The sequence below is a fragment of the Zonotrichia leucophrys genome, chromosome 1A (genome assembly GCF_028769735.1).
Source record: "Zonotrichia leucophrys gambelii isolate GWCS_2022_RI chromosome 1A, RI_Zleu_2.0, whole genome shotgun sequence".
NCBI lineage: Eukaryota > Metazoa > Chordata > Aves > Passeriformes > Passerellidae > Zonotrichia > Zonotrichia leucophrys.
In genome coordinates, this window is record NC_088170.1 from 27,898,976 (window position 1) to 27,925,320 (window position 26,345).

The 26,345-nt window shown below is 35.1% G+C and overlaps 1 protein-coding gene across 1 annotated transcript in view; it reads left to right on the forward strand.

Moving 5' to 3' along the window:
- OTOGL (otogelin like) overlaps nt 1–26,121 on the forward strand; it is a 90,718-nt gene extending 64,597 nt beyond the window's left edge. Inside the window, exons 37-57 of the mRNA XM_064701999.1 lie at nt 493–1,358; nt 2,042–2,219; nt 3,097–3,239; nt 4,048–4,140; nt 4,756–4,945; nt 7,228–7,442; nt 8,530–8,671; nt 9,041–9,226; nt 9,715–9,927; nt 10,773–10,877; nt 11,197–11,304; nt 11,662–11,763; nt 13,019–13,123; nt 13,212–13,252; nt 14,211–14,274; nt 15,170–15,348; nt 15,716–15,820; nt 16,639–16,758; nt 18,355–18,400; nt 22,574–22,653; nt 25,081–26,121. Of these exons, the coding sequence (XP_064558069.1) occupies nt 493–1,358; nt 2,042–2,219; nt 3,097–3,239; nt 4,048–4,140; nt 4,756–4,945; nt 7,228–7,442; nt 8,530–8,671; nt 9,041–9,226; nt 9,715–9,927; nt 10,773–10,877; nt 11,197–11,304; nt 11,662–11,763; nt 13,019–13,123; nt 13,212–13,252; nt 14,211–14,274; nt 15,170–15,348; nt 15,716–15,820; nt 16,639–16,758; nt 18,355–18,400; nt 22,574–22,653; nt 25,081–25,281 (3,482 nt within the window). The 3' untranslated portion in view covers nt 25,282–26,121. The remainder of the gene's footprint in view (nt 1–492; nt 1,359–2,041; nt 2,220–3,096; nt 3,240–4,047; nt 4,141–4,755; nt 4,946–7,227; nt 7,443–8,529; nt 8,672–9,040; nt 9,227–9,714; nt 9,928–10,772; nt 10,878–11,196; nt 11,305–11,661; nt 11,764–13,018; nt 13,124–13,211; nt 13,253–14,210; nt 14,275–15,169; nt 15,349–15,715; nt 15,821–16,638; nt 16,759–18,354; nt 18,401–22,573; nt 22,654–25,080) is intronic.
- The last annotated feature ends 224 nt before the right edge of the window (nt 26,122–26,345 follow it).

The window sequence follows — 26,345 nt, forward strand, 5'->3', positions numbered from 1 at the left end:
CACCCACTTCAGAACTTACAGAGTATCCAAAAAGTTCAGTTACAGAATTGAAAACAGACCCTGTGGCTCAAAGTTCAGGTACTTCCATTTCCAAAAATCCTTCTTTTACAAGGTCATTATCTTTACTTACAACCTTGTTATCAACATCAGAACCATCTGATGTGACATCTCAGACTACAAGTTCTTCATTGATTCCCGCAGTCAGTAGCATATCCCCACTAACGCAAAATATAAGTGCTACCCAAGCACCAGTTCCATCTCTAGATACACAAGGAACTTCAAATATTCCAATTATAGACCTTGCAACTTCTGTGGATTTTTCTAAATTCACTTTAAAAATAAGTCTCTCTACCAACTTTTCAGCAGCACTAAAAACATCCATTGTAATGCCCTCTTTACTAACACCTAACACCTCTGAAATCAGTTTAGAAAGCCACCCCTCTATGCCTTCACCTCCTCCTAAGACCACTCATATCTCTAATGTTTCTCTAGGAAAGCAGAGTTCTTCGGTAAGTTCTTCAGGAGAAGAAGGAACAATATCAGCCATACCAGCTGGAATCATCACTCAATCCACTACACCAATGATCAGGAACACAACAGTGAATGCTACATCCTCAAAAGCACCTTATATTTATGCAAAAATGCTACCTAGCTCTTCAGCCAGTTTATTAGTTACTTCAGGGACCACCACCTTGGCCTCAAGGATTACTACAAAAACTGCTGATTCTTTTGTTGTCAATTTGGATTTTTATATGGCTTCAGCTTCCGTTCCTACCACCATAGAAACACACAAATCTTTATTTACAACTGCAGTAACTCAAGCTTCACAGGGCACTAGAGAAACTCCAAAGATTAATATAATGAAAACAGCTGGTACTACAAATCCACTATCACAGATGAAGAGTACCTCATACATAGCATCAAAAATTAAATATACAACTTCATTTGAAAACACTGTGGATATTTCAGAAGATGGTCAGATGTCACATGAGCAAAAAAATGCTACCAAGACAAATGCTACAACCACAACTGACAAATCCTCCCCACCTTATTTGCCAGTAACCGCACTTCAGAGTCTGCTTTATTCAAGAAATACAACCTCAGTCAAAAATATCTCTATTTCTGGAGTCCTGGATGTAGTGACATCAGATAGGTCCAAAATCCCAACACAGAAGCCCATTACGCCTTATTTTAGTGTAACAGAGGCCACAGAGCTGCAAACCAGAGCTATACTAGATTTGTCTCTTTCTAGTGGTGGAATGGCTCTGCCTTCCTCATCAGAGACGACAGCTGTAGATGACAAGGCTTACTTTGGCACGATGATGCACACACTGATATCTACATCTTCTGAGTGTGTGGTATGATCACTCTTACTTTCCCCTGTATGTTAACATATATATTTCTTTTCAGTCCATTCTGTTATTCTACATATGTAATACCCAAGATTTAAATCAGTTAATATTTTCTATTTAATTTACTTGTATAAAAATTCTCAGTTATTCTTAGAGGATAGTTTTGTTGCTGCTCTTACACTGCCTTGGTACATTCTGTAAGTTGGATATATTGCTCTGAAAAAAATTCTTTGAAGATATATGAGTTTTCTAGATAGCTAAATATATTTCTGAGGTGCTGAAAAAGCCACAATCCTTGGAATTTTGATGTTTCTGAGTAATCTTACCCTGTTTTTCCTTCTTCCATTTGTTTCTTTGTCATAGGGTTTAAAATGATGGGAATGCATGATTTTATGTTTCTTAAAATGCTTCAGATTATAACTGATTATAACATGTACCCTCAATGCATAATGTTTTACATAGAGTATTCCACTAAAACTGGATGGAACAATGTGGGTGTGGGTGAATGGACATGCACCATTGTCACTGTCTACAACCACACAAATGCAAGTCATTCCAAAAGAGCGGATGAGGGGCAGGTGGATGTGCTTATTTTCTCCGAGACCTGGGGGGTGGACAAGTCATGGCTTGGACTTCATAAGGCCAATGAAGTTAAAATTGACTCTAGTTGTTTTTTCCTTATATGACAGCCAAGATACCTTGAACCTGTTGACAAATGTAGTCAATATGTATGTGTGAATACGGCTTGGATGTTATACAATCTTTCAAGGAACTGCCCTAAGGATGTGCAGAAGCCAGATTGTGGTTTTCGAGGAATGCCTGTTCAAGTTAACACTGACAGCTGTTGTCCAGAATGGCAATGTCCCTGTAAGTCTCTCTTTTATTTTTAAATATAATATGGAGCCTTCATCTGTAAATGTCAAGTAATAAGTTGAAGGGTTATTCCAATGGGAATATGAGGTTAAATATTGGAATTAATTAAAAAGAGCTATTCATCAGCAAGGCAGAATGAAATATACTGAAAATTTTGCTACCTTTGAATTATGTCCTGAAGAATGAAAATATTTTTCTTTTTAAATGGAAACAGTGAAATGACATCTCCAGCATGAACACCAGTATTTTTCAGCTGAGACTTTTCAGAATTATCAGTAGAAACATTAAGATTTCAACATTTTATGAAGAAAAATAAATTAAATACAAGATTTTTTGAAAGACAGAACCCCATATTTCATTTAGCTCTAATTACAGTTTTTATTCATGCTTAGACACTGCAGAAACTGGCGGATGAGCCTGCCAAGGGAACAAAAAGGCTAAAGAGAAGTCATATTTAAAACCTTGCAGAATCAATGAAACCAATACTGCACTTTATAATTTTTTTCAAGATAAGACAGATAAGTTCCTTGTCAGTATCTCAAAAATATATATATTTTTATGCATACATTTTATCTCACATTGTGCAGATTCATTAACCTTGCTTGTAAAGCATTGACTTAAGTAAAACTTGTCACCAATTTAAAAATTTTTCCATACCCTGGGCACACAGAAACAGCTCAAGGTATTTCCACTGAGTAACCTAAACACTTAATTAGGCTTATGGCTCAGTATGTTGTCTGCAGAACAATTTCATCTGTTTATCTATCTATGAATGTACGTGCAAAAGCAAATAATGCTAGAACTGAAAGGTTTTAGAAATACTCTGTATTCAGTTTTGTGGTAACCTCATTAAATGACAGTTCTTTTTTAGGTCAGTGTTCTGTACTGTCAGAACTGAGTGTTATTACATTTGATGGAAACAACATAGCCCTCTGTAATATGGCTTCCTATGTTTTAGTCAAGTTACCAGGAGAAATTATTGTTGCTCATATTGAAAAATGTCCTGCTAATCAGGTAAGGTTCTTGCATTCATGCAGTAATTATAATTGTTCCTTGAATTTCTTTGTGTTACAGGTTTGAAATTATGCAAAAATACGTCAATTAAAACTTATAAATAAAATCCACACTCAGTTAAAAATACCAAGTTATTTAATTTTCAAGAAGCATGCTTAATAATTCTGTCTAGATAAAAGAATTTTATATTGAGTTAAATAATAATTGTTGTATTATAAGGAAATTTAAATGTAGATTCCTTTTAAATTATCAGAGGTGATGTAACTTCTCAATGCATGCCTCCTTTCAGGAGGTAACAGTTAAAGGCAACAGTCTTGCCTTGTTTTAGATGTTTTCTATTAAATTGCTCTCATTTCCTGGTTGCAGTCTAGAGGTGGGAATGCAGAACACATGCAGATGAGCTTTAGCAGTCTGTAGTTTTAGTTCTAACTTAAGTTCTTTAAGAAATGTAATTGAAAGGACCTTTCAGCATATGCACTAAATTAGCTGGAAAGTTTGTATTTTTTATTATTTATAATAAAATATATCAGTTTAATTATTTAGCTGATTGTAGAGGAACATTAAAGACAAAGAAAAAGGTAATTCATTTTTGTTTATAAAAATGCTGCTGATTGTTATTGAACTTCTAATTTATTTTTAATATTTTCCAGAGTGCAAATTCAATAAGAAAACTAGTAAGTACTTATTTAGATGATTTTAAAATGTATTAGTATAAAATATATTTAATTAATATAAAAAATTCCAATAGCACTGGTACAGAATTCAACAAATAATAGTAACTAAATTTCCTTGTCACTTTTCTTTCAAGGTGCCACCTGCAAACACTTCAGGGCTCTGTTTTAAGAAATTAAATGTCACAACACACACTTGTCAAATACTTATCAATCGTTTAGCAAGAAAAGTAAGTATCTATCAACAGCGTGTGTATGCTCAAAAAATAGCTGGGAAGCTGTTCTGTTGTAGAATGTGATAAATCAGATTTAAAATAAAACACTACAGGATTAGGATTACTTTTGTAGACTAGGTTTCCAATAATTCATGGTGTACCAGAGGCAAAACAAGCAATTCACATTTCTGGTACCATGCTTCACTTAAATGTAATTTTTCCATGTCACCTTAAAGTTCTTTTGAGATTTTAATGAGGCTACAAAAGCAGTTATGCCTGAGACTATATTTCCAGAAACCCTAGAAATGATAAATACTTAAGCTACTTTCCTTGCTAGTAAGTAACAAGTCACAACAGATGACTTTCAATAATTGGAATGAGGTTTTCTTTCATCATATGATATGTGATAAATAAGATTTATTCTTTCACTAATTACAAAAGATTTTTTTTCCTCATGCCTACTTCATTTGCAGTTTTTGGAAGTGGCACGAGTGTTAAGCTCTCTAAGCACTGTGACTGTTATATGTGGCAGAGGCTGTGAAAATAGTCTTTTGTTATAAAATGGAAATACATATAAAATACATCATTGCAGTCTGGCTTTATCTCTAAAACGTGTTTGGTTTCTTTTAGGTAGTTGTAGATTCTGAAATTCAACCGTTACCATTTTCAAGAGAAGGACTGAATGTTCAGGATACTGGTGCAATGTATGTGGTTAATACCCCAGGTGGGATTAGCATCAAGTGGGCTCACGTTACAGGCATCATAGATATACAGTACGGACTGCACCCTAACACAACGAGGAGGACAGAAGGACTTTGTGGTGAGGCCATGGTGGCAATTTTTTCTTATTCAATAACTTCCCAATTGAAATTTGCAACTCCCTTTTGTGTCTGTGACCAGGTGTCCCTATAGCTCTTGATGTGACCCTCATTAACTATGCTGACAATCCTATGTGAGAGCCTGTGAAATACTATTAATTAATTAATAATAAATTAATCATTCTGTTTGAAAGCACTGCGTGCTAATAAAGTACTTTCCAGAACAAGTCATGATCAGCACATTGTATCCAAATAACCTTAAAAAAATTACTGGTTTCTTTTACTTATTTTTGCCTGTTTTAAGAGTTTTGCTGAAGCCAAATAAATAAAAAGACAACTTTTAGTGAAGAAGTGGATGCTAAAGAAATTCAGGCAGTGACAGTATATTTCAGTGAATACGGAAACAAGTCTGATGTCAGCAGTGGCAGCTTATTGCTATGGAAATACTGACAGAAGTTGTATCTTGGGAAGGGTCCAAGTCTTGTGAGGACAGTAAATTAGGAATCTGATTTTGGACCTCTTGAGGCTGAGTCTGAGGTCCAACACTGTGCTGCGGTGTCTCAGTCTTGAATTACAATCATAGCAAATGTAGTATGTTTCAAGCTTCCCTGAAGCCTTTTTATCACTTTGCCAGGAGGAATAATATGGAAAAGTACAAAGAAATATATAAAAGAAGGAATAATATGAAAAAGTACAAGTAAATATATAAAAGTATAAGGTGATTAAAAATTAATTTTATAATAAATTTTCATTTTCTAGTGGTTTGTAATTTTACAAACCCTTCATATTAAAAAGGGAAATTAACTTCTTATAATCTTTTAAACTGCTTTTAGTTTTAAAAGCAAGCAAAGCAATTCAGATATGCTTTAAGCGTAAGCATAAACAAATCAAGACTTTAAAATCAATTGCTGTCTTCTGCTTGAACAAAAGGCAACTTCTCCTAAATCTACAGAGAGAAGGGGAAGGCTGGCCCTGCATCTTTTCCCAGTACCATGCCATCTTCTCTACGCGTGTTGAACGAAAGGGACAAGATGAGGGCAAATGTAGAAAGAATTATAGTATAATTCCTCTTTTTGTCATGAGAAGACAAAAAGAGGAAGGCTATGCAGACAAATCCAAACTTAGCTTAAAATGTTGTACTACCTGATATTTTGCAGTAAAATTGGAAGTTTTCTTTAGTGCTTCTTTCCTGTCCTCTGCTGTTTGTTCCTGTCTGGGATTCTGCAATCCTCTTCCTCTCATACCAGAAAAAGCTGTTGGACTGTGTGGTAAATTAGCTTTATTTTTAAAGCCATATTGATTCTGCAGTTCTGCAGCATGGCCTTGCAAATTCTACTGCCAGCAGTTTGTGAATTTGCAGCAAGAAACAGAAGAGCTAAGAGTACAGGAAAGTGGTACTACTGTAAAACACTTGTTATTTAAATGCCATATTCTGTATTTCTCCATGCTGTCTGAAAGAATAATAGTCTGCCACACCAAGCTAGTCCAGTTCTAACAAAGGTCCCTGGAGAGCATCAGACTGCAGGGCTGAAAACAGGAGGGCAAGGTCTTAGGGTATGTTTAACAGTGCAGAAGGAAAGTGGAAACAAGAGAGGAACTTTGCCTGATCATTTCCTGAGATGTAAAACTAGTATGAAGATTAAAGTTCTGGCATTACTCACTTGTAATATGCTTAAAGAGATCATGTATTTTAATTTATGTATCAATAGAGTAATCAATTCAGGTAGACAATGAATGCCAGGGGTCTGAGAAGGTAGGTTTTTACAGTGGCTTTGTATTAATAACTTCAGTAAGAACAATATTTTCCCTAGATAAAGCAATTTCTTCATCAAAAGATTCTTTTAATAATTTATTGCACTTAGAATGTTCAATTAAATCTCAATACAATGTGAAATCATTGGTGATGAGCAATTTATCTCAAAACCATCTACTATTACTCCCAGAGATCAGAATGCCATTCAGTAGAATGAGATCACAATCCAGCAACATGTCAGTGAATTTGATACACTCAACAGCACATTTTGAAAGCAGTTTTTCTCAAAAGTTAATTGTTGTGAAAGGTAAAATGAGTTCTACTTGTTTTAGCAAGCCATTGAGCTGAGAACTAAAATCACAAGCAGGAGGTTGGAACTACAGTGGACATACAGCTACTTTAATTTATTTACTCAGGTGACTGAGTTTCACAGGTCACCTGATGCAGTGTTGATCATAATTGATCAGGTAGTTTTAATTTCCTAAATGAAGAAATGTTTGTGCGTTTTTGAATACGACGCTCTGTCCCCAGGGGTGTGTAATGGAGATCCTAGTGATGACCTGAAAATGAAAAATATGACCATAATTACAAATATGGAAGAAATTGAAATGTTCATTAAGAGCTGGGAAATTGAGAAATCACTTGATGTAACAACCAGGAGGCCCGTAAGAAACTGTACTGAAGATAACTGCACTTACTGTATGGAACTGTTAAACAGAAGCATTTTCATCCCTTGTCATAAGAAAGTGAGTATGAGGATCAGAAAAATTGCAGGACCAACTCATGTAATAGCTGTATAATTAAGAAAAGAGTGACTGGTACATGCACATTTTTAATGTTTTGCTTATTTTTGTAATTTTGCAGTGGAATGGGTCCATTGAAATGCCGTGTTGTCCATTGAAAACACACATCTATTTTGATCCCTGTGCTATTATGCTGTTTTTTGAAATTACTTAATGGGCATTTCTCAAAGGGGACACACTGGATTATCATGTCAAGATAAACATGTTCCAGAGATGTTATTTTTATTAAATGCTTGATGAGGATCACTAAAACAGAAAGCCTCATGCTTCTGCTTCGCACAACAGTGATTCATGCAGTTGCAGACTTATTGGACTAAAGAAATTTCCAGTTAAAATATTTTGACATAGCCAATATTATGTTGAAAATTTTGTAGCATTTCTTACAGAAATAATTAGAATTTGCTTCTACAAATTGTACTTTCTAATGGGGATCTAGCTGTAACATGCAGCTATAGAGATGAGTAGACCTCTATAGGTCACTAGAGGTTGGTAGTGCAGCACATCTGCTTTCCAGAACAGCAAATGAGGAAGCCCCAAATCTCTGAGGTATAACTGACTTTTCCAACTTAATTAAAAATAAAAATGATTAATTACTCAAGGAGCACTTTCTTTCTGAGAGATAGATGTGTAAAATAGGTTATCAGGTCCTACAGGCACAGAAACAGAGTAAGAGGTAATTCATTCACAGCAGGATTGTATTGAAGGTATAGCAGCAATGTTTAGCTGAGATTGTTCAATTTTAGTTGACAGGGCTATGCTGAAAAGCTCTTCAAAGTAATGATCAGTACTTTTTTATGCTGATCAGTAGACAGAGAATGCAGTCCTAATGAGATTGTCACATGAAAATCTCACTACATCTGGCAGTTTAAGTTTTGCAGAACGAGTGTTCTGAGAAAAAAGATCTTTTTAAATTTAGACACTGTTAGCGATTTTTTCCCCTCGGGGCTGTATTACTTTTCTTAATTGCTGATTTATTTTAGTTACAGGAAGTCCTTATACTTGTTAATTCCCAGTTTCAATATGTTCCTAGGTGTCACCACAGGAATTTTGTGAGAAGATGTGGATCAACAGTACTAATTTTTGGAACTATGAGTGTGATGCACTTTCTGCATATGTGACTTTATGCAACAAGCACAACATCTGCATTAAATGGAGGACACCCAATTACTGTTGTAAGCAGATAGCCATATTCTGTACCCTTATGTGGCTTCAGTGATGAGGTCTTTTTAGTGATAAGTTAAAGTTATATTTCTTTCTATTATTTTAGTGATAAGTTAAAATTAGATTTCTTTCTATTATTCTTGTAAGTAACATCTCATTTTATCACAGTGTTGGTATATCAGGGTACAATTTCTTAAGATGAGAATACATCATTTAGTCATGAATGAATTTTAATCTCTATTGAATTAGTTGCTTGCCTAAAGTACTGTTCAAAGTATAAATGTGTGCTTTCTGTGCTCACTTGTTATTACTACTTGTTTAACCAATGAAATGCTGAAAGGATACAGAAACACTCAACATCCTTTTTTAATTCCTTGCAGCACTGAGCTGCCCTGAGGGCAAGGAATACCAGCCTTGTGTGCGACCCTGTGAAGCCAAGACATGCTTGAATAAATGGTTCTATGAAGATTCTCCCTGTTCCTATTTAAGGGAAGACTGTGTGTGTAAAAACGGCACCATTCTGCATAGAACAGACTCAGACCTCTGTATACCAGAGGAAAAATGTAGTAAGTACAGTAGGGCAGAGTAGTTTTGCACTTGTGATCATATCAACCACTGTTATATTAACAGTTCATGGTAAGAGAGAAGCTTAAGTTCTGTGTCACTCCTCAGTAAATGTGAATCTGGTAAAGGACCCTTCAACAGAGCCTAACATTTCTCAAGCTACAGCAGTTTGTGCTTTCAGATAACTTGGCTTTAAGAGCCAGTGCTGATGTACCTTTGCTGGGGGAAAAGTGATGGGCATTCTTCTAAGAATAACATGGGCAGGTTCTGTCCCTTGCCCTCACCCATTTTCGACCATAGAAAAGCATTTTTTCCTTTGGGGCTTTTACAGTCATCAGCCTTTCTTGGATTCTTTTACCATAATGCTCCACAGCCATAGTTTTTTATGCAAGAATTTTATGCAAGAATTTTATGCAAGTCACAGCTGCTCGCAGGAAATGGGAGCTGTCTGCTTGTTGACGGGATAGAAAGGATTAATTTTCTCTTCCAGCATGTACAGATAATAAAGGACAACCCCGCTCTGCTGGGGAGATCTGGAATGGGTCCATGAGAGGGTGCTGCATGTACAGCTGTTTAGAAAATGGAAGCATTATTGCTGTAGAACCTGAGTGCAGTGAGGATCCACCACCAGTCTGTGAAAGAGAAGGGGAAGTTCTACTCCATGTCATTGAAGAGAGAGCTTGCTGTCCCAAGAAAGTTTGTGGTATGTACCAAACTTGTTCTCTGTAACAGAAGTATAAAATAAGTGCTTCACATTCACAGGCAGATGAGAAACTTTAGATTCAAGGTAACATTTTTTAGAATTAATTTTCAAGTACTTGTGGCTGGTTGGGCCAGGAATTGAGGCTTCTATTCATTATAAGAATTATTCACTGAAATATTTTTTTTCTTAGAAGTCCACCAGTTCAACAAAACTACTGTTAAAATATTTTTAAAGCTCTTGCATAGAATTTAATAAGAAATTGATTTATATTCAGTGATAGAAGTATCTTGTTGTTTGGGGACATTGTCAGAGATTGCATGCTTTTCTTTCTAGTACTTTGGTGTGATGAGCAATGTCCTCTGATCTATTGCTGTTTCCCAGAAGAATTTTTCTGGGAGTTGATCACTGAATACTAATATTCTGCCTAGCCATTGTTAAGAGAAAGAATAAGCTTATTGCTCCTAAAACACTAAGCAAAATATACCAAGTTCTTCATTACATATTCAAGGAAAATGAGAACATATGGTCCAGTTGATGTGGTGCTTTTGCTTATTAGATGCTTGTAACCAATGCTGTATTGTCAATTTGCTCAAGGAATATCAGTGGGACATTATAGCTGGCTTCATGCACAGGGAGCAGAGCAAGTAAATATCAGTTTGAAGAGGGATATTACTGCTTGGTTGGGTTGAACACAAAAGGCCACATGATGGTATGGAGTGAACTTTAAGCTTACTTGGGCTGATCTTGTTTTGTGGATCTCTGTATTAGATGGTATAAATAGCCTGAACTACAGGACTTGCACTAGTATCTGTCTAAAGACATCAAAATTGTTTTTTATCCCACAGAATGTAACATGTCATTGTGCGATGCCATTATTCCAACATGCAAACCCAATGAAAAATTAGTGGTAGGCTACCAGCCCCTGTCCTGCTGCCCACAGTACCGATGTGGTAAGGGAAATACAAAACCACAGTTAGTGGAAAGTTTTCCATACTTGTATTATATGTTGGAAGAAAATTTGCATTACAAAATGCAAATCAAGTTGTCTTGATTGTTAACAGAATGGGACACTGTAAATAGCACCAGGCAATGATGTATGTTTTTTTAAACATTCTCTAGTATTTTTTTTTGTCTTTGTGTTTTGTGTTGCTTCTGATTTACAGTAAATTTGGGGTATTTTATTTTACTTAGCATATGAAGAATATATTTTTTTATCTTTTTCATATTGTTTCAGTGACTTCTTTTAAAACAATGTTTCACATCCTACAGAATGTGATCCTTCAGTTTGTTTCAATGCCTCCCAGCCTGACTGCAGAGAAGATCAGTTTATTGTCGAGGCAAAACAGGAAGACCCCTGTTGTTTCTCTCATCTCTGTGGTAAGACGCCTCTAATATTTTTCTGGAGAGCTAAGGAATAGTCAAATATTTACAAAACCAGACTATAATTCTAGAATAACCCAGGCAGGAATTCTTGGAGTGAGACTTCATACAGATCTGGTGGACTGGAGGATCATTATTCTTGGGTTTGGGGATCTTTTTTTTCCAACACAATTTTGGACACCATATTTGAACTTTGTTTAGCTATAATATCCATAAAATGCTTAAAAGTTTTATTATCTTGGTAACAAATGCAGTATTACTTTCCATATAGTCAATTAGATGGAATTCATATGTGCTAACTTTTTACTATTTTAAACTTTGTACATGTCTGGTTTTTGTTTTGTTTTTATTTAGTGTGTGAATCCTGTATTGAACCTGTTCCCTTGTGTAGTGAAGGGGAAATTCTCACTGTAGACCTTAATACCATACACTACTGCTGTCCTCATTACTACTGCGGTGAGTGTAACTGCTGAGAGTTTGAATTGTCACCAAATTCAGTAAAAGTGACAGTGCACAGCTGTGCAGGGATTTGTTTAGGTTTGGCAATTAGAGTGGGCTTCAGGTACAGACTGAGAGGTCGAAATGAGGGTGTAGAGGTACCAAATTTGACACAAAGTTCTTGGTATGCCCAGTGGTGGTCTAACAAACCTCATCAGTGGAGTCTGGAGAGATTATTCAGTTCACTAGACAGAAATATGGTTATCTTCACAGGGATTTAAATACCAATATATTAATGTGGCCCTGAATCCCATCCTTGGAGTACAAATATACAATTTTTCATTTATTATAACACATTTAATAAAACAGCTTCCACACTGGTTTTCCTCAGTTGTAGAAGTCACTAATGTTTAGGCAGTTTCTTTTAGCTCCTAGAGGAAGGAGTAGACCAAGGATTTCAAATACTGCTGGGTTGACTACTCTTCAAACAATGAGCAGGCACAAGAAAAATATTTGCAGTGTAACAGTCCTTTTCCTAGTCTCATAAAACACATAAATTGTGCTATACATTTTTAAGTAACATCTAAAAGTACAGCTGCTTAATTTAGATTATCTTTCATCCTATTGCAGTTTTCAGGCTAATATCACATAATTAAATTGACTTCACTAACTTTGCAGTTTAGCAATTTTTTCTTTGGTTGTTTCTGTATTTTGGTCCTTTCCTTTCCCTAGCAGTTTTACCCAGGTGAAATTTTCTGCAAAGACCTTTTGGCATTTTTTTTTCCCCACTTCTGGCAGGGAGAAAATTAGATCTTAGTGCTTGATCTTCTTTCACAGCCCCAGTAAGCTGCTTCTGATAAGGGAGGCAATATTTTCTTATTAGCATCATGCCTGGAGGGCAGTTGCTCCCTGTTATCTTACAGAAGTGCACTTTACAGTACATATCAAGTCTATGTTTCCCAAAGATTATGATTTTAGATGTCTATGGTAGTGGTTATTTTCTTGGGTAACTCTGAAGTAGGAAGAATATTAAATGATTCCTGTTTGATGATCTCTGAAAATTTAAACATGTTCTGGGACAACTAAAATCACTTTTGAAAATTTTTGTTTCATTTTTCATTCCAAGTATAGTCTATACTATAGATACTTAAGAAACACAATAACATTTATATAAAATAAAATTATTTTAAAAATAATTTATCAAAAGTAATGTAAGCTGGAAAATATGAAGGGAAGTTGAATAAGTTCTTATATGTCTTTCCCCCTCATTTAGTTTGTGATGAAAATCTTTGTTCTGAGCCTCCTATGATTTGCACAGATGACATGACACCTGTGAAGGAAAAAATACTCGGGCAATGTTGTCCTGAATGGCACTGTGGTAATTATTGCTTTATTCTTTAGTCACAAATCTTAACCAAAACTAACAGTTAGCTAATTGATTAACACAGATTTCTTTGTCTCCTCAGAATGTAGTTGTGAAAATGCTACCACGCTGACCTGTAAATTAGTAAGTGATGTCTTTTAAATACTATTAGTAATGTTGTTGAGCTGTCTTACTCCTCTCTTTTACACTCCTTGTTTCAGTTGTAAAGAGTAACAGGGACAGGGTGGGACTGCCCTGCAGTCCCAGCTCAAGCATGTAATTCCAAGTGTCTGCACAGCGTTGTCAACCATCCCTTGGAGAAATTTCACTTTGTGTGTTGTAAGGTGGAAAAAGAAAAAAAGCAACTGTAATTTTATCCTGTTCAGTGTTGACATGAAACAATATGCTAATAAGGCTTTCCACATAAATAATTCATATTTAAAATAATTAATGAGGCATGAGCTATATGATTATATGTATCATCTGAAGAAATGTGTCATTTTGTTAATAATTTATGCTTTTGATTAAAATGATTTAATATTGTTGAATTTTGCTGATATGAGCAGTCATGAATATTTTGCTCATCATGTAGCTTTTCATATTAGGGATGTGATCTGGAAAAAGAATATGACTGTATGTTCAAACTCCCGTTAATGCTATAGTGACCATATTTTCCTTATCCAATGCCTGAAGTTTTATTCCTCATGTGAAGACAGCATAACATAAAGTGTATTAAGGAATTTTAGATTTAAATAGCTTTCACCCGTCTTTTGAAAGAAAATCCTTAGGAGGCAATCTTTTCTAATATATTTATTATAGAAATAATTTTGTGTCTCAGGAAAAAAAATGCTGTTTATTGACTCTGCTATTCTATGTACCCCTACAGAAAATGAAATATTGTTTTCTGCTTTAAGAGATAAATACACTGATAAATAACTCTCAATATGCTACTGTTTCTTGGATACATGGCAATTTTCCTCTTTTATGAAACCAGGGGTGGAAGTGATGAAAGTAATATTTTACAATTTTAGAGAAAAATTGTCTGAGTAGCACTCTATTTAATTGTGCATGACTTTGCAAACTTTTATCTTTCTGTACACAGGGAGAAGTTAAAAAAATAGATAGCAGTGTTTCCAGTGCTTGCGGATGCACTCACTATATTTGTGGTAACTTTTTATATTCCTCATCATTGTGTTTTATTTTTTAGCTAAAAGGGTGTGCAAAGAAAGCAGAACTAAGGTCATTGTCACCTTCTCAAATGTAAACGCTCTTTTATCTTAATTTGATGTGTGTCTCTGTAGTTATGCAACGATACTTTATTTGCTCTGGCAGAGTGTGGGAGTGTTGTAGAACTGCCCATGCTTTCAGAGTTAGGTACAGTCTCTCTGGTGAGAGACAAGAAGGAAACAGGCTGTGAACAGCAGCTGAGTGTGAGCAGGGCAGCTGCTCCTAGTCTGCTTTCAACACAAATGAGACAAAATCTTGCCCAGAGCAACAGACCTGTTCAGCCAGCACAAGAGGAGGTAGCCAGATCAAGATCAGAGCTCTGATCCCTTCCCTCACTCAGCTACCCATATACAGCAGATTTCAGCTGCACTGTGCATGGGGGTGCAGAGGCAAGCTGCAGTCCTGGCAGCAGCCCAGGCTGAACTGCCTCCAAGAGCCAAGCATATATTTACAGTACAGCTTGAACAGATTACTGGACCACAGGTATTTGTGGAGTGGTTTAATTGGCAGAAAGGCTACATTGTGTGATGTGCAGAATAGCTGAATGATAAATATTAGAATACTTTTAAACTAAGAACAACTGACTTTTTTACTACTGTAGTAGGAACACTATTATTTTTAGGCAGTTTTTCATTTTGCAGCGTTTTCTAAAACTGAATTATCATTCCTCCCCATCTTGTTTGGTAACTAAAACCACAAACCAATCAAGTCTAAAAGATAGAATACTTTTGTAGTGAATAGGAATTTGCCCTACTTCTGTCTTACCAGTGCTTCTGTTAATTTGTTTAAAGATTATTTTTCCCCCCCGATAACATCTATTTCTTTTGGTTTTAGAGAAGGATGATGTGTGCATCTTCCAAGAGGTCACAGTACTGAATCCTGGGCAGTCAGTGATTCAGTACTTGGATGGAGACCTTTGTTACACTGTACAGTGTTTACAAGAAAAAGATCAGAACACAGGCTACAATGCCATGCATTTCACAATGATGAACTGCTCCCAGCAATGTGAAGCCGTGAGTATTCTTAAAATACAGGAATTATGCAATTTGTGAACACAACTGCACAACTAGGATAAAAATTTTAGTGAAGACTTTTGCTAGTCCTGTTTACTCAGCAAGAATTGAGAATTTAGCAGTGATGATGTGTATCATGTGTCTGCACAATTATTTTGAGAGGCAGTTTCTAGCAGCCTATGTAAACAAATCTGTCCTAACTGTCCGTCCATCCATCCATCCATCCATCCATCCATCCATCCATCCATCCATCCATCCATCCATCCATTGTTTTCCTTGGTGTTTTTAATTTCAGAAATCAAAGAATTTTCATATAATGTATGTTTAAAAAGTACTAGCTTGTCTATTTCCTTTCCCTTCTTTCCAGCATCAAGTATATATTCCTTCCTTCAGTCACGATACTTGTTGTGGTACGTGCCAAAATGTGTCCTGCTCTTTCCATACAGAGAATGGAACACTGATTTTGTATGAGGTAAGTGCCTCTGAACAGAGATAAGAAGTAACTGTAATGATACAATAGACAGGAGTCTGACAGGCATTTCTAAGTTAACTCATGCAGTCATTCTTGCTTCATCTTCTCCTTACTACAAGTTACACGCTTAGACTATTTATGGTCTATGATTGGAACCTGCCATTTCACACATGTAAATATCTCATAGCTTATAATATTTCCTGCAAAGATCTGCAAATGTCATCATTTACTTAAGGCTGGATATGCTCTAACTGCAGAATTGTGACTCTCTATTAGGTATTGCTATTTAGAGGTGTTGAGAGCTTCTAAGTCTACATCAGGGCTTCTAGGTCCCCCTCTTCTGAGGGCCACTCTTCTCTTCCTGCTGGTTACTACAAAAAGGAAAAGGGCAAATTCAGGTTCTGGGGTTCAGAGTCTTGGTGGTGTGCTCCAGCATCCACATGCACAGAAATTTAGATGTGGCCATGACACATGAACCACATAATGTCATGACACATGACATTATGTGGTTCATAATTCCAATTGATTCAGAGCAAAAGAAATGACTGAACTGGCACAAAGTCCTTTCATTCTGCAGTAGGGCACCCATGCTCAGCAGCATGCTCAGCATGGAGAGTAGAGCCATGGCTCCAGGGAGGAGTAGCCTCTGGTAATTAGAGGACGGTCTTTCCTTTTGCCACCTACTCGTGGTCTGCAGCAGACTTTCCACTCCAATAGATGCTACAGCATGAGGGCACTGTTTTTATGGACATTTCGGGTTGGAAATAAAGCTGAAGTGTTTTGGTTTTCCTAACAACAGCTTTGTTTTATATATTCAGGAAGGAAGCACCTGGACCTCCAACTGCACCAACTACAAATGTGTTAAGACTGCTGCAGGGGCTATTGCACTGGGATCAAGTGTTGTCTGCCCCCCATTTAATGACACTGAGTGTACAAAGGTTTGTACTTTGAGTAAGGTAAGTGACAATATTTGCTCTGGAGTTTGGCTTACACTCCAAAATTCAGGCAAACTTCATGCACTTTCTTTAAATTAAAAAAGTGGTAAGTAAAAACATGTAAATGAGCAATTTGCAGTCATTTCCTATACTCCTGTTTTCTTTCCAACTGACAAATTATCTGTGAGGAGTGTAAAATTTTGGCCTGAGTATTGTTGATGACTGCTTTTAGAACTGGAATCATGCTTGACATACCACTATAAAAAGTGGTAATCACTATGTCTTGCCTTAGTTTGGAATAATACTTTGCCAAGTTCATAGAACACACACAATAAATAAATCAGATCTATAAATAAAAAAAATGCTCTATATAAATGTCAGCTATATTAAAAAACCCTTAAGTTGTGCAATGATTAGGGAGATGACAGAGTATATATAAAATTTATTAGCTCCTAAACTAAAATTTGTGTAACCAAACAAAAAATATCCAGGGTATCTACCTACATCATATATTTAAAAATATTAAGGTGGCCTATCCATATAAACTGCTTTGAAGAACATGTATTTTTCACAATGGTTGTATATTTGTTTATGGTTTAATTTCTAATTTAATAATTCTCTAAATTTATAATGCCTGCCAAATTTTTCACTTGCAGTACATTTTATATTTAATATGAGCTACAAACAATAGTAAATATATATGTAGAAAGGGTAAGTACCATGGTTGCCTTGGCTACAGATTATGCATTTAGTACTAGTCCTAATTATCCCTTCCATTTATTTAAAAAAGTTCCTATTTCTTCCAGTCCTGAAGAGAGTATTCTGTTTAAAAATAATGCCTGTACTACTTTGAGTTAATGCTTGAATTTCTTCCTTGGAACCATTCTGACACCATTCAGATCTATTAGGTTAAGATTTTAAAGAACAGAGCCCTAAAATTAACTTTCTGAATCAGTCTGACCTGTTTATGAGAGACGCTGAGCATAGGCTTGAGCCATTAGCTGAGAAGAAAATTTTTCTCACAGGCAATTCAGGATAATTCAGGAATATCTGAGTTTAAGTGGTCTTTTAAGAAGTTCTTGAACAACTTATTCAATGTAAGGAGGTAAAAAATATATGCTTGCATGAAAAGATAGAAGCTGAAAAATATCTGTATTTTGTCTGTTGTTATCCTAAGATAACATCAGCAATAGATAGCATCTATTAATCTTGTGTAGTCTGCTTGATGTACAGGTCTGGGCTACTCACACGTATTTTTGAAACTATTCTTATAAATCTCCATGGTGGGGAAATGGATGATAGTAGATTATATAAAAACATGCTTATAGAAACGAAATGATTTCTTCAAAGGAAACTAAATCAGATGTCAACTGAACACAATTGAAATTGTCATCATGATGAGCTCATTTTCAGTGTCAAAGGCACTAAATAATTCATGAAACAGCCCTTCAGCTGATACATATCTGTGTAATTCTGTTGATTTCAGTGGTACTATTTTGTATTAGTTTGATGTCTTTAAAATGTGGAGTATCTTGAGATACAATTTCCCTTTGCATTAGGTCCAGACTTTTTTGCTATATTCTTCTTTTATTTTCCTAGAATGGAGGAATTGTGCAGACGTATAATGATGGCTGCTGCAAGACCTGTAAGTGATAAAGGCTGCAATATGTGCTAGTTTAGCTTTGGTTTTGGAGGGCTTACTTTTTAACCTCTGTTGCTGGGACATAAAGAGGGAAAAAGCATGCAGTTCTGCCTGCAAATCTCGTAAAATTGTTGTAGTTACCTAACAACTCTTAAGAGATCTTGCTTAATTTGGCTGCTGACTTGGCGATTTTTAACATTATTGTTCTGGAGTATAATCAAATCTCTTCAAATATAACCCATGGAAGATTAAAATTTTCTCAATTAAAACAATTAAAACATTCTCTTAAGCTGGCTCTCAAATAGTGCCTATGTGATCTTCACCTTAAAAGCCAAGAATTTTCCTCTTAAAAGTGATTCTTGATTCAATGATATTTTGCAATGCATCTTCAAACTTAGCAATTTATTCTGTATGCCCAATACATATTTTCTAGGTCCAAAATACTGGAACATTTTTTCTTAAATCCAAAATGAGGAAAAATTAGAGAAATATTGATGATAGCAATGCTTATATAAAATCAGCCTTTTGGTAATACAGCCTATCTGGTAATACATTCACATTTTCTGTGTGTAACTTTAAAATATGATTAAATGTGACTCAAAATGACATAAAGCTTTCACAATTTATGCAATTTTAAAAATAGATGGAGAACACACTGGTTTTCTCTGCAGTTTTGACTAGAATTAATTTTTATTGTCTACTTATATAATTATGCATGTGCGTGTGTGTATATATATGTTTATGTTTTTTAAAACTAATTCTGTAGAACAGGGACATGTTCAGCATTACAGAAAATCTTAACCGTCTGTTTTGACCTTTTTTGTGTTCAACATTAGAGTAAAAGCAAATTAGTCTTTGAAATTTTTGTATACAAACCTTTTCTTAATATTATTGAATAGCAAGTTGCAGACTTATAACCATATATTGCACTGTTATTATGTAAAACTGAAGTGCAATATATTGAATATAATTTGGAGAAATAGGGGAAGTAGAGATATTTATAAAATACAGAACAATGCCAAACTTCCAAGCTATGTGGTTCTTAGAAAAGAAACTGCAAATATTGTTGTTCCATTGTAACCAAAACATGGAAAATTAAAGCTATTTTAATGCAACAGAATATGTTTTATTATCGAGAATCACCATAGAGAAGTAACACACCAGAATTTTACTAAAATCTTACTAATCAATAATCTTTCTCTCATGAGATAAACTGTGTGAAAAAAAAAATCTGCCCCCCTTACCCCCCAAAAAATTTCATTGTCATTATTTAGAAAATTAGTCTTAAAAATTATTAAAATTGTTGACTGCTGGTTCTCTGCTGACCAAGAAGATTTATAATTTTGGCCATATTCTGTGGCCTCAGGAAAGGCATTGTTATACTTCAGAAATACTTGCTGAGGTGGCTGCTAAAACTGCCAGATATCATTCATACAATTATATGCTATTTTATTTTTATTTATTTTTATTTTTAACTAAAAGCATGTGCCCTGTGGGGAAGCAGTTAAGATAAGAGTATTTATGAATAGAGCTTGCAACACATTGGGATTTTAATGGGAGCAAATAACTTTTCTGAAAGAGCTTGATTTAATGCATGCAAAGTGAGTGCATATATTTAATTCTTACCTTGCCATAGACAGACTAATTCCAAAAGTCTGATTTAAAAGTAAGCATTCCAGTTTTGTGTTAACCAGGAGAATAATAAAGTCCAGGCCATCTTTAGTGAGTCTTGAAGCAGCTGCAGAGTTTATAAATTATAGAAGACTAAGAGGAAAGCTCATCATCTTTTGCTAAAACAAAAATTGCAGTTGGCAGTGTAAGAATTAATGAAGTACCATTTATACAGAAATGTTTTTATTTCATGAGAATCTTCTATTCCTAATGATTCTGCCAGGTTCTGGATTGGGTCTATTACCCTTTGCCATTAGTCCAGTAGTGCCTACTGATAGTATTAATTGTGAACCAGGTATTATTTTTAATAATGTATTTTCTTTTTTCTTTTTTTTTTCTTTTTTTTTAAATAATATAAGAACTGCTTGATATATGTGTCATAGCTGTCAGCATTACTGGATATTACCATGCAGTTAATGGTTCTGGGCCTTATACTGAGAGATGCTGATCCTCTGCTGCCTTCCCAAATCAGTGATTTTCTAAAACCTGGTTAAGATTCACTGCTCAGCACCTGTCAGAATTAGGTTCATCCATTTCTGGTATATGCTGTTGATGGTTATTTCTGCTGCTCATTGCTGAAACTGGTTTTATCACATGAACTTACTGTACAGGATAGTTTTAATAAGAAATGTTACTTTAAAAAAATCATAATTCTGAATTCTTTTACCAAGAGATTCTAAATCTGATCCTAGATCTCTAAATTTAATGATGGAAATCGTTTTGCCTTAAAATAGAGCAACAATGTGTGTTATTGTCTGGTCTCACCTTTGCAGATATGGATTCATGCTGTGTTTCTTCTTTGTCACAAATAGTATATTTTACAGAGTTACAAAAATATTGAGGGCAGGGGTGGGGAGGGGGACACAACGCATGCAATTGCAACCCCATGGCAATACGCAGTTTTTATACCAGATCTTACAGAATATTACAGAACTGTTGCAGTACACTCATAATTCTGTGCTTTTTAGGATAGATGAGTCACAAAAACTCCTTCCTCAAATAAGGAGTGAGTAAACAAAGCACATCTGATACTGAAATGCAGATCTTTACAGTTCAAGGCTGGAGAGAGCAAAGTATAGCAGCAGAGCTTTTGTAAGACATCAGCACTTTGTATGCTGAAATGTTAGATATACATCTCTATATGACTTGTAGCAGTACAAGGATTGCACTGTCTACACATAAGCTGGCAAACACTTTCAGATTGAAACATCACAGGAAATTGTTTAAGTGTTTCTGAGGAAGGAAAAGTGAGAAGTTATAGTCTAACAACTTTTCTCCTGTAGTGATCTGCTAGTTCAGTAAGAGCATTTAGTTTGATTCTTTAAGGCACCTGTTAAAATCTAGCTGTACTCTGCAGCCAACTTAATTTTCAGTACTTAATGGAGCTGTCGTTGCAGAATATTTTCGTTACTCAGAGATCATTTAGCTTATAAAAGTGCTCTCAAGCTTCTGGAGAACAGAAGAGTTGCTTTTCTGTACACCCAGCCTTGAAGGAAGGTCAAGAAAGTGCTGAATAGTGCTTATTATTTTATATACTGTTTGTCCAGAATGGTTACACAGCAAAACTACCAGATCATTTTGATGGGTAGCGGATAAGGAGATCTAAATAACTGCTGTTATACAGATAGTAATAATGGTCTGATACAGAGTGAAGCATGAAAAATTATATGTTTAATTGTTTCAGTATTGCATTATGATTTCGAATATGTTAAAAAAAATGCCTTTTCACTGTACAGTTTTATTTTTCAAAATAAAAAAACCCCAAAACCCTCCTATCAATATCTCCAGGACTGAATATAAAAATTCAGTATTTCCCTCATCCTAGACCTGTATGCTGACCTCATATGCTACATGTTTCAGCTCTGGTGATAAAAAGTGCACCATATTTAGCAAATAAATGCATGTCTTTCTTTCAAAGCTTCATAAAAGGACATATTTCTCAAAATGTATTGAAATAATATAATTACATTTAATTTTTAGTAATGAAAAATAGCATGAAGATTGTAATCAGGTTCACACTTTCGCCTTCTTGGATGTTGTTTTGATAATTTTTTAAAAGGCGGGACCAAAATCCTATTTGCATTCAACTTTCCCAATAAAACAGAATTAATTATAATACTATTAAAAATGACTCAATACATTTTTTCTAATTGCATATATTTATCTTATCATATGTTCAATCTAAAAACATATTCATAGTTTAATTGTTTATGGCTTATAGTTTTATAAACTATGAAGCATATTCATACTTTAAAAAATTTGTATAGCTTATTTGGGGCATTTGATGCTCACATGTGCCATTGAAAAATAGGTTATGCTGCACAGCACCTGTGTATTATTATATTATATTTAAAAAGAAAATTATGGAAGTAACAATTTCTGTGTGTACATTATTGAAAACAACGTGCAACTATTTAAATTATGTTAATGTATTTAATTTTTTAAAGAAGCAAATACATTACAGAAGATATATTGATTCAGTATGCATTTTTTGTATTTTATCAGGCAAAAAGGAAGAAAGGATTTGCCAGAAAATGACAATCAGGACAACCATAAGAAAAAATGACTGTATAAGTCAAAGCCCGGTAAGCACAAAATTTCAATGCTGGGCCTACGGCATGAAAAGCCAAGCATCAGAAAGTTGGTTATGGCTAACAACAAGCAACAAAATGTGTTGGTTTCTCCTCTAAAGCAAACTTGATTCTAGGAATGTTATCCTAGCATAAATGGAGTAAAACTAGCTGTTTCTATTAATGAGCCCTCCCACCTGGAGGAGCACCTGGCTTCAGATGAAAAATACCGACTATAATTACTTTAACTAATGGAGGCACCGAACTCCTTAGTGTGAAATAATATCCTGCTCTAAAAGAGGAGCAGAAATGTTCCAACTTAAAATGTGATGAAACTGCTGTATTCCTCTTTGAAGACCTTTATGCTCTCTGTCTTCCCTCACATTGCATAGGTTTCCACATCATAAATTCATAATGCCTTTTATTTATGGGTCTGCTTAAGACACCTTATTTCTCAGCTTTGGTGTCGCCCTATCTACAGACCCCAGGAAATTTCTGAGCAGCAAATGTGCTTCTCATGTAGCACTTGGAAGGGAAGCAATTGACAAAGTATCTCAAGACTTTCAAAAATCTTCTGGCAAGATTCTGTTGGAGAATCTAAGCAGTCATTAGGGAAGAGGCAAATGTTAAAAGCCATCCTGATAGAAGGTCAGTGGTGATGTGTTCAGATTTTAATTGTAGGAATGCATTGTAGGTGTATTTATTTAGTTTTAGAAGGATTGATAATGAGGAAGTATAAATGAAATTAGAGTAATTTGCCATAGTTAAGAAATGAGTCTGGAGAGTTTCAGTGTTACTTCAACAACCTAGGGTAAGAGACAGTAATACAACAAAATAAAGACATGGTATTGACTAAATAAAGAATATTAAAATGAAACATTTAGTCAAGCCTCATAGGTTTTTTTAAGCTAGGTGAAAAGGTCCTTGCCCTTTCACCCAGTTCTATGACAAGCTCTGCCTTCCTGTTGACAAAAAGGCTAAAATCTATGGCATTTAGGCAAGGATAGGCAGTGGAAACAAGCTCATTCTAGTGTCTTTTATGAATAAGTTCTGCAGTATGAGAGAGGGCTCTGTTCAGCTGCAGTGCCTCTACATTGCTGCAGAACTAAAGTGTTCAGAGAGGAGCAACAGGAATGTTGGCCAGGTCATATCTTGAATGGTACATCAAATAAGGCCTTCCTTTTCATCTTTCTGTTGTAAACTTTTCATCTTTTCCTCTCTCTCTACCTTCCAAAAACACCTGCCACCATCCCACCTTTATTAGAGCCCCCTTTTCCCAGTATCTCGTGTTCCAAATTTCCTTGGTGGCTGCATATCCTTCATACAGTCCAGGTTCCCTTACCCTTCCCACAGAAGTACCTCCAGATTTTCATGTCCTCATGCCCTAAACTCCCTCTCCTCTCCAGCTCCCCCACTGGCACTCTTTTTCCATCATGTGATTTTGCCCTATCAAATGTTGATATCTGCTGTGACTGGCTGGAAACTGCATACGTGTTCTTGGCCAGACTACTGCTGTCAAACTTTGGATAGGGCTGAGCATGATTATGTTTTATAATTAATAACTGGGATTGCTAGTGCTTAGGAAAAAGTCTTTTTTTACTCCTGCCAAATCTCAGGTAATTTCAAACTTATAAAAGTAATCTTTTAGTCTAATTTGTATAGGTATGGGGGGTTTCATCACAGGCATAGGAGTAGATCAAAGCATCTTTCATATGCATTACCTGCAGAAGAAATGAGATTTAAGTCTGTCACAAAGAGAACTAGACCTTGTATAGCCATCCTCAATTTCCCAGCATTTGAACTCTGCTTAAGTTTAATTAAAAAGTATTTTTTTCCGTGTCAACATATCAGCTAAGAAAATTCCTCACATAATGTAACAGTAAGAGAAAGCTTTGTGCTGCTGAAATCTAGAAATCAAATAATTTTCTAGATAGCTTGTGCCCAAGCTGGTTTGTTACTGCATGTACTTTTTGGATATATTTCTTTGAGTGATAACACAGCCCTCAGTCACAAACAGAACAAATAAGAAAGGGAAAAGCTTTTGCACTGATTTGCTTTTTCTCTTTCAAGGAGAAAGATAAACTTCCCTTCATTTTACTTAGAATAATTTAACTTTTTACCTGTGAACATGAAAAGAACATGGATTCAGCTGTGCTGTTCCAAAGTTATCAACGGGGATTCAATTTTGATATCCATAGCACAAGATTGAAACAAAACACATGATTAAACAATAAAGAAAAGTTCAATTAAAAATATTTTAAATGTGGCTAAACTTAGAATGAATGAATTTTAGAAGATAAAATAATTTTTAAGACCAGAGTCCTTTTCAAATGTAAAAATGGGTTTTAATCACAATGAAGTTTGAAATGTAATATTTTTGTAATAAAATTTCAGATTTCTAGTTTTAATTCTCATTCTTATTTTCTTCTATTTTACTCATAGGTAAATGTGGCTTCATGTGATGGCAAATGCCCATCTGCAACAATTTACAATGTCAATATTGATAGCCATCTAAGGTTCTGTAAATGTTGTCGAGAAATTGGAACACGAGTCGTGACTGTGCCTTTGCGCTGCTCAGGAAACGGCACCGAAATTATGTACGTCATTCAAGAGCCCATAGACTGCTCGTGCCAGTGGAACTGAACCTTGCTGTGGACATGATTTGGCTTTCACCAGACACAGTTTTTTGGGCATGGAAGGGTATAGTACTCTGCAGGGAAATAGAAAAGGCATCAGTTATGCTTTATAATGTAACTTTTCCCAAATTTAGCAAAGATGGTTGTTCTTCAAATTGTTCTTGAAAATATTGGCAAGAATAGAAAGAAAAACATAAATCCTGTTGAACAAGGTGTAGTTTATCCATCATTTATTTCTACTCAGTGGCTTTCTGCTGAGGTGGTGTAAAAAGCTGGTTAGTATTTCCAGTATTTTAAAATGTTGGATCATGGATACCTATCAAAGTAGAGAATTTCTCAAACAATTTCTCAGTAGTTCATTTACTTGGAGGCCTCCAACTGAAAACCATCACCAGTCCTATGTTTAAATTGGAAAGAAGCATATTAGGATTTTGAAAATGACTGAATTATTTCATTTTAAAAATAATGGGCTCAACTGTAACATTTTCACCTTGCTCAAAAATCTATCCTTTGTCCAGTAAGCTGTTGTCAATGATTAGATTCTGCTTACACTGTAAGCCACTGAGATACAACTCAACTGTGTTCTGTAAGTACTTGATGGAAACCTCCAGAGTATATAGCAGAATCACAATATCTTGAAACTTAGATATGTTTAAATTTTATGTATATTATAAATATTACTTATGAATAGGCAAAGGCCGAATAATGATAGCTTTTGTGCGTTAAAAATATCTGAAAGCCATTTCTGCTCTGAAGGTTTCCATTTTATATCCATTTTTTCACTTTTCACAGAAAAGAAATTGGCTGTTTGCTAGTATAGAATAAGATTATATGTATATATATTTATTAAAAAAACCCCACAATACTGCACATTTTAAATATTCATTATGTGTTTTGTCTTTGTTTTCCAGTCTGAAGATTTGTGTTCAATGTATTTTTAATTTTTTTTAATACAGATATTTAGACTACTGCCTGCATTCAGGATTCATAATTTTTGAGTCCAGGAAAAAAATTCAGATAAAATAAATGTTTTAAAGGACTTAGGTTAGTTATTCATGCTCAATCAAGCTG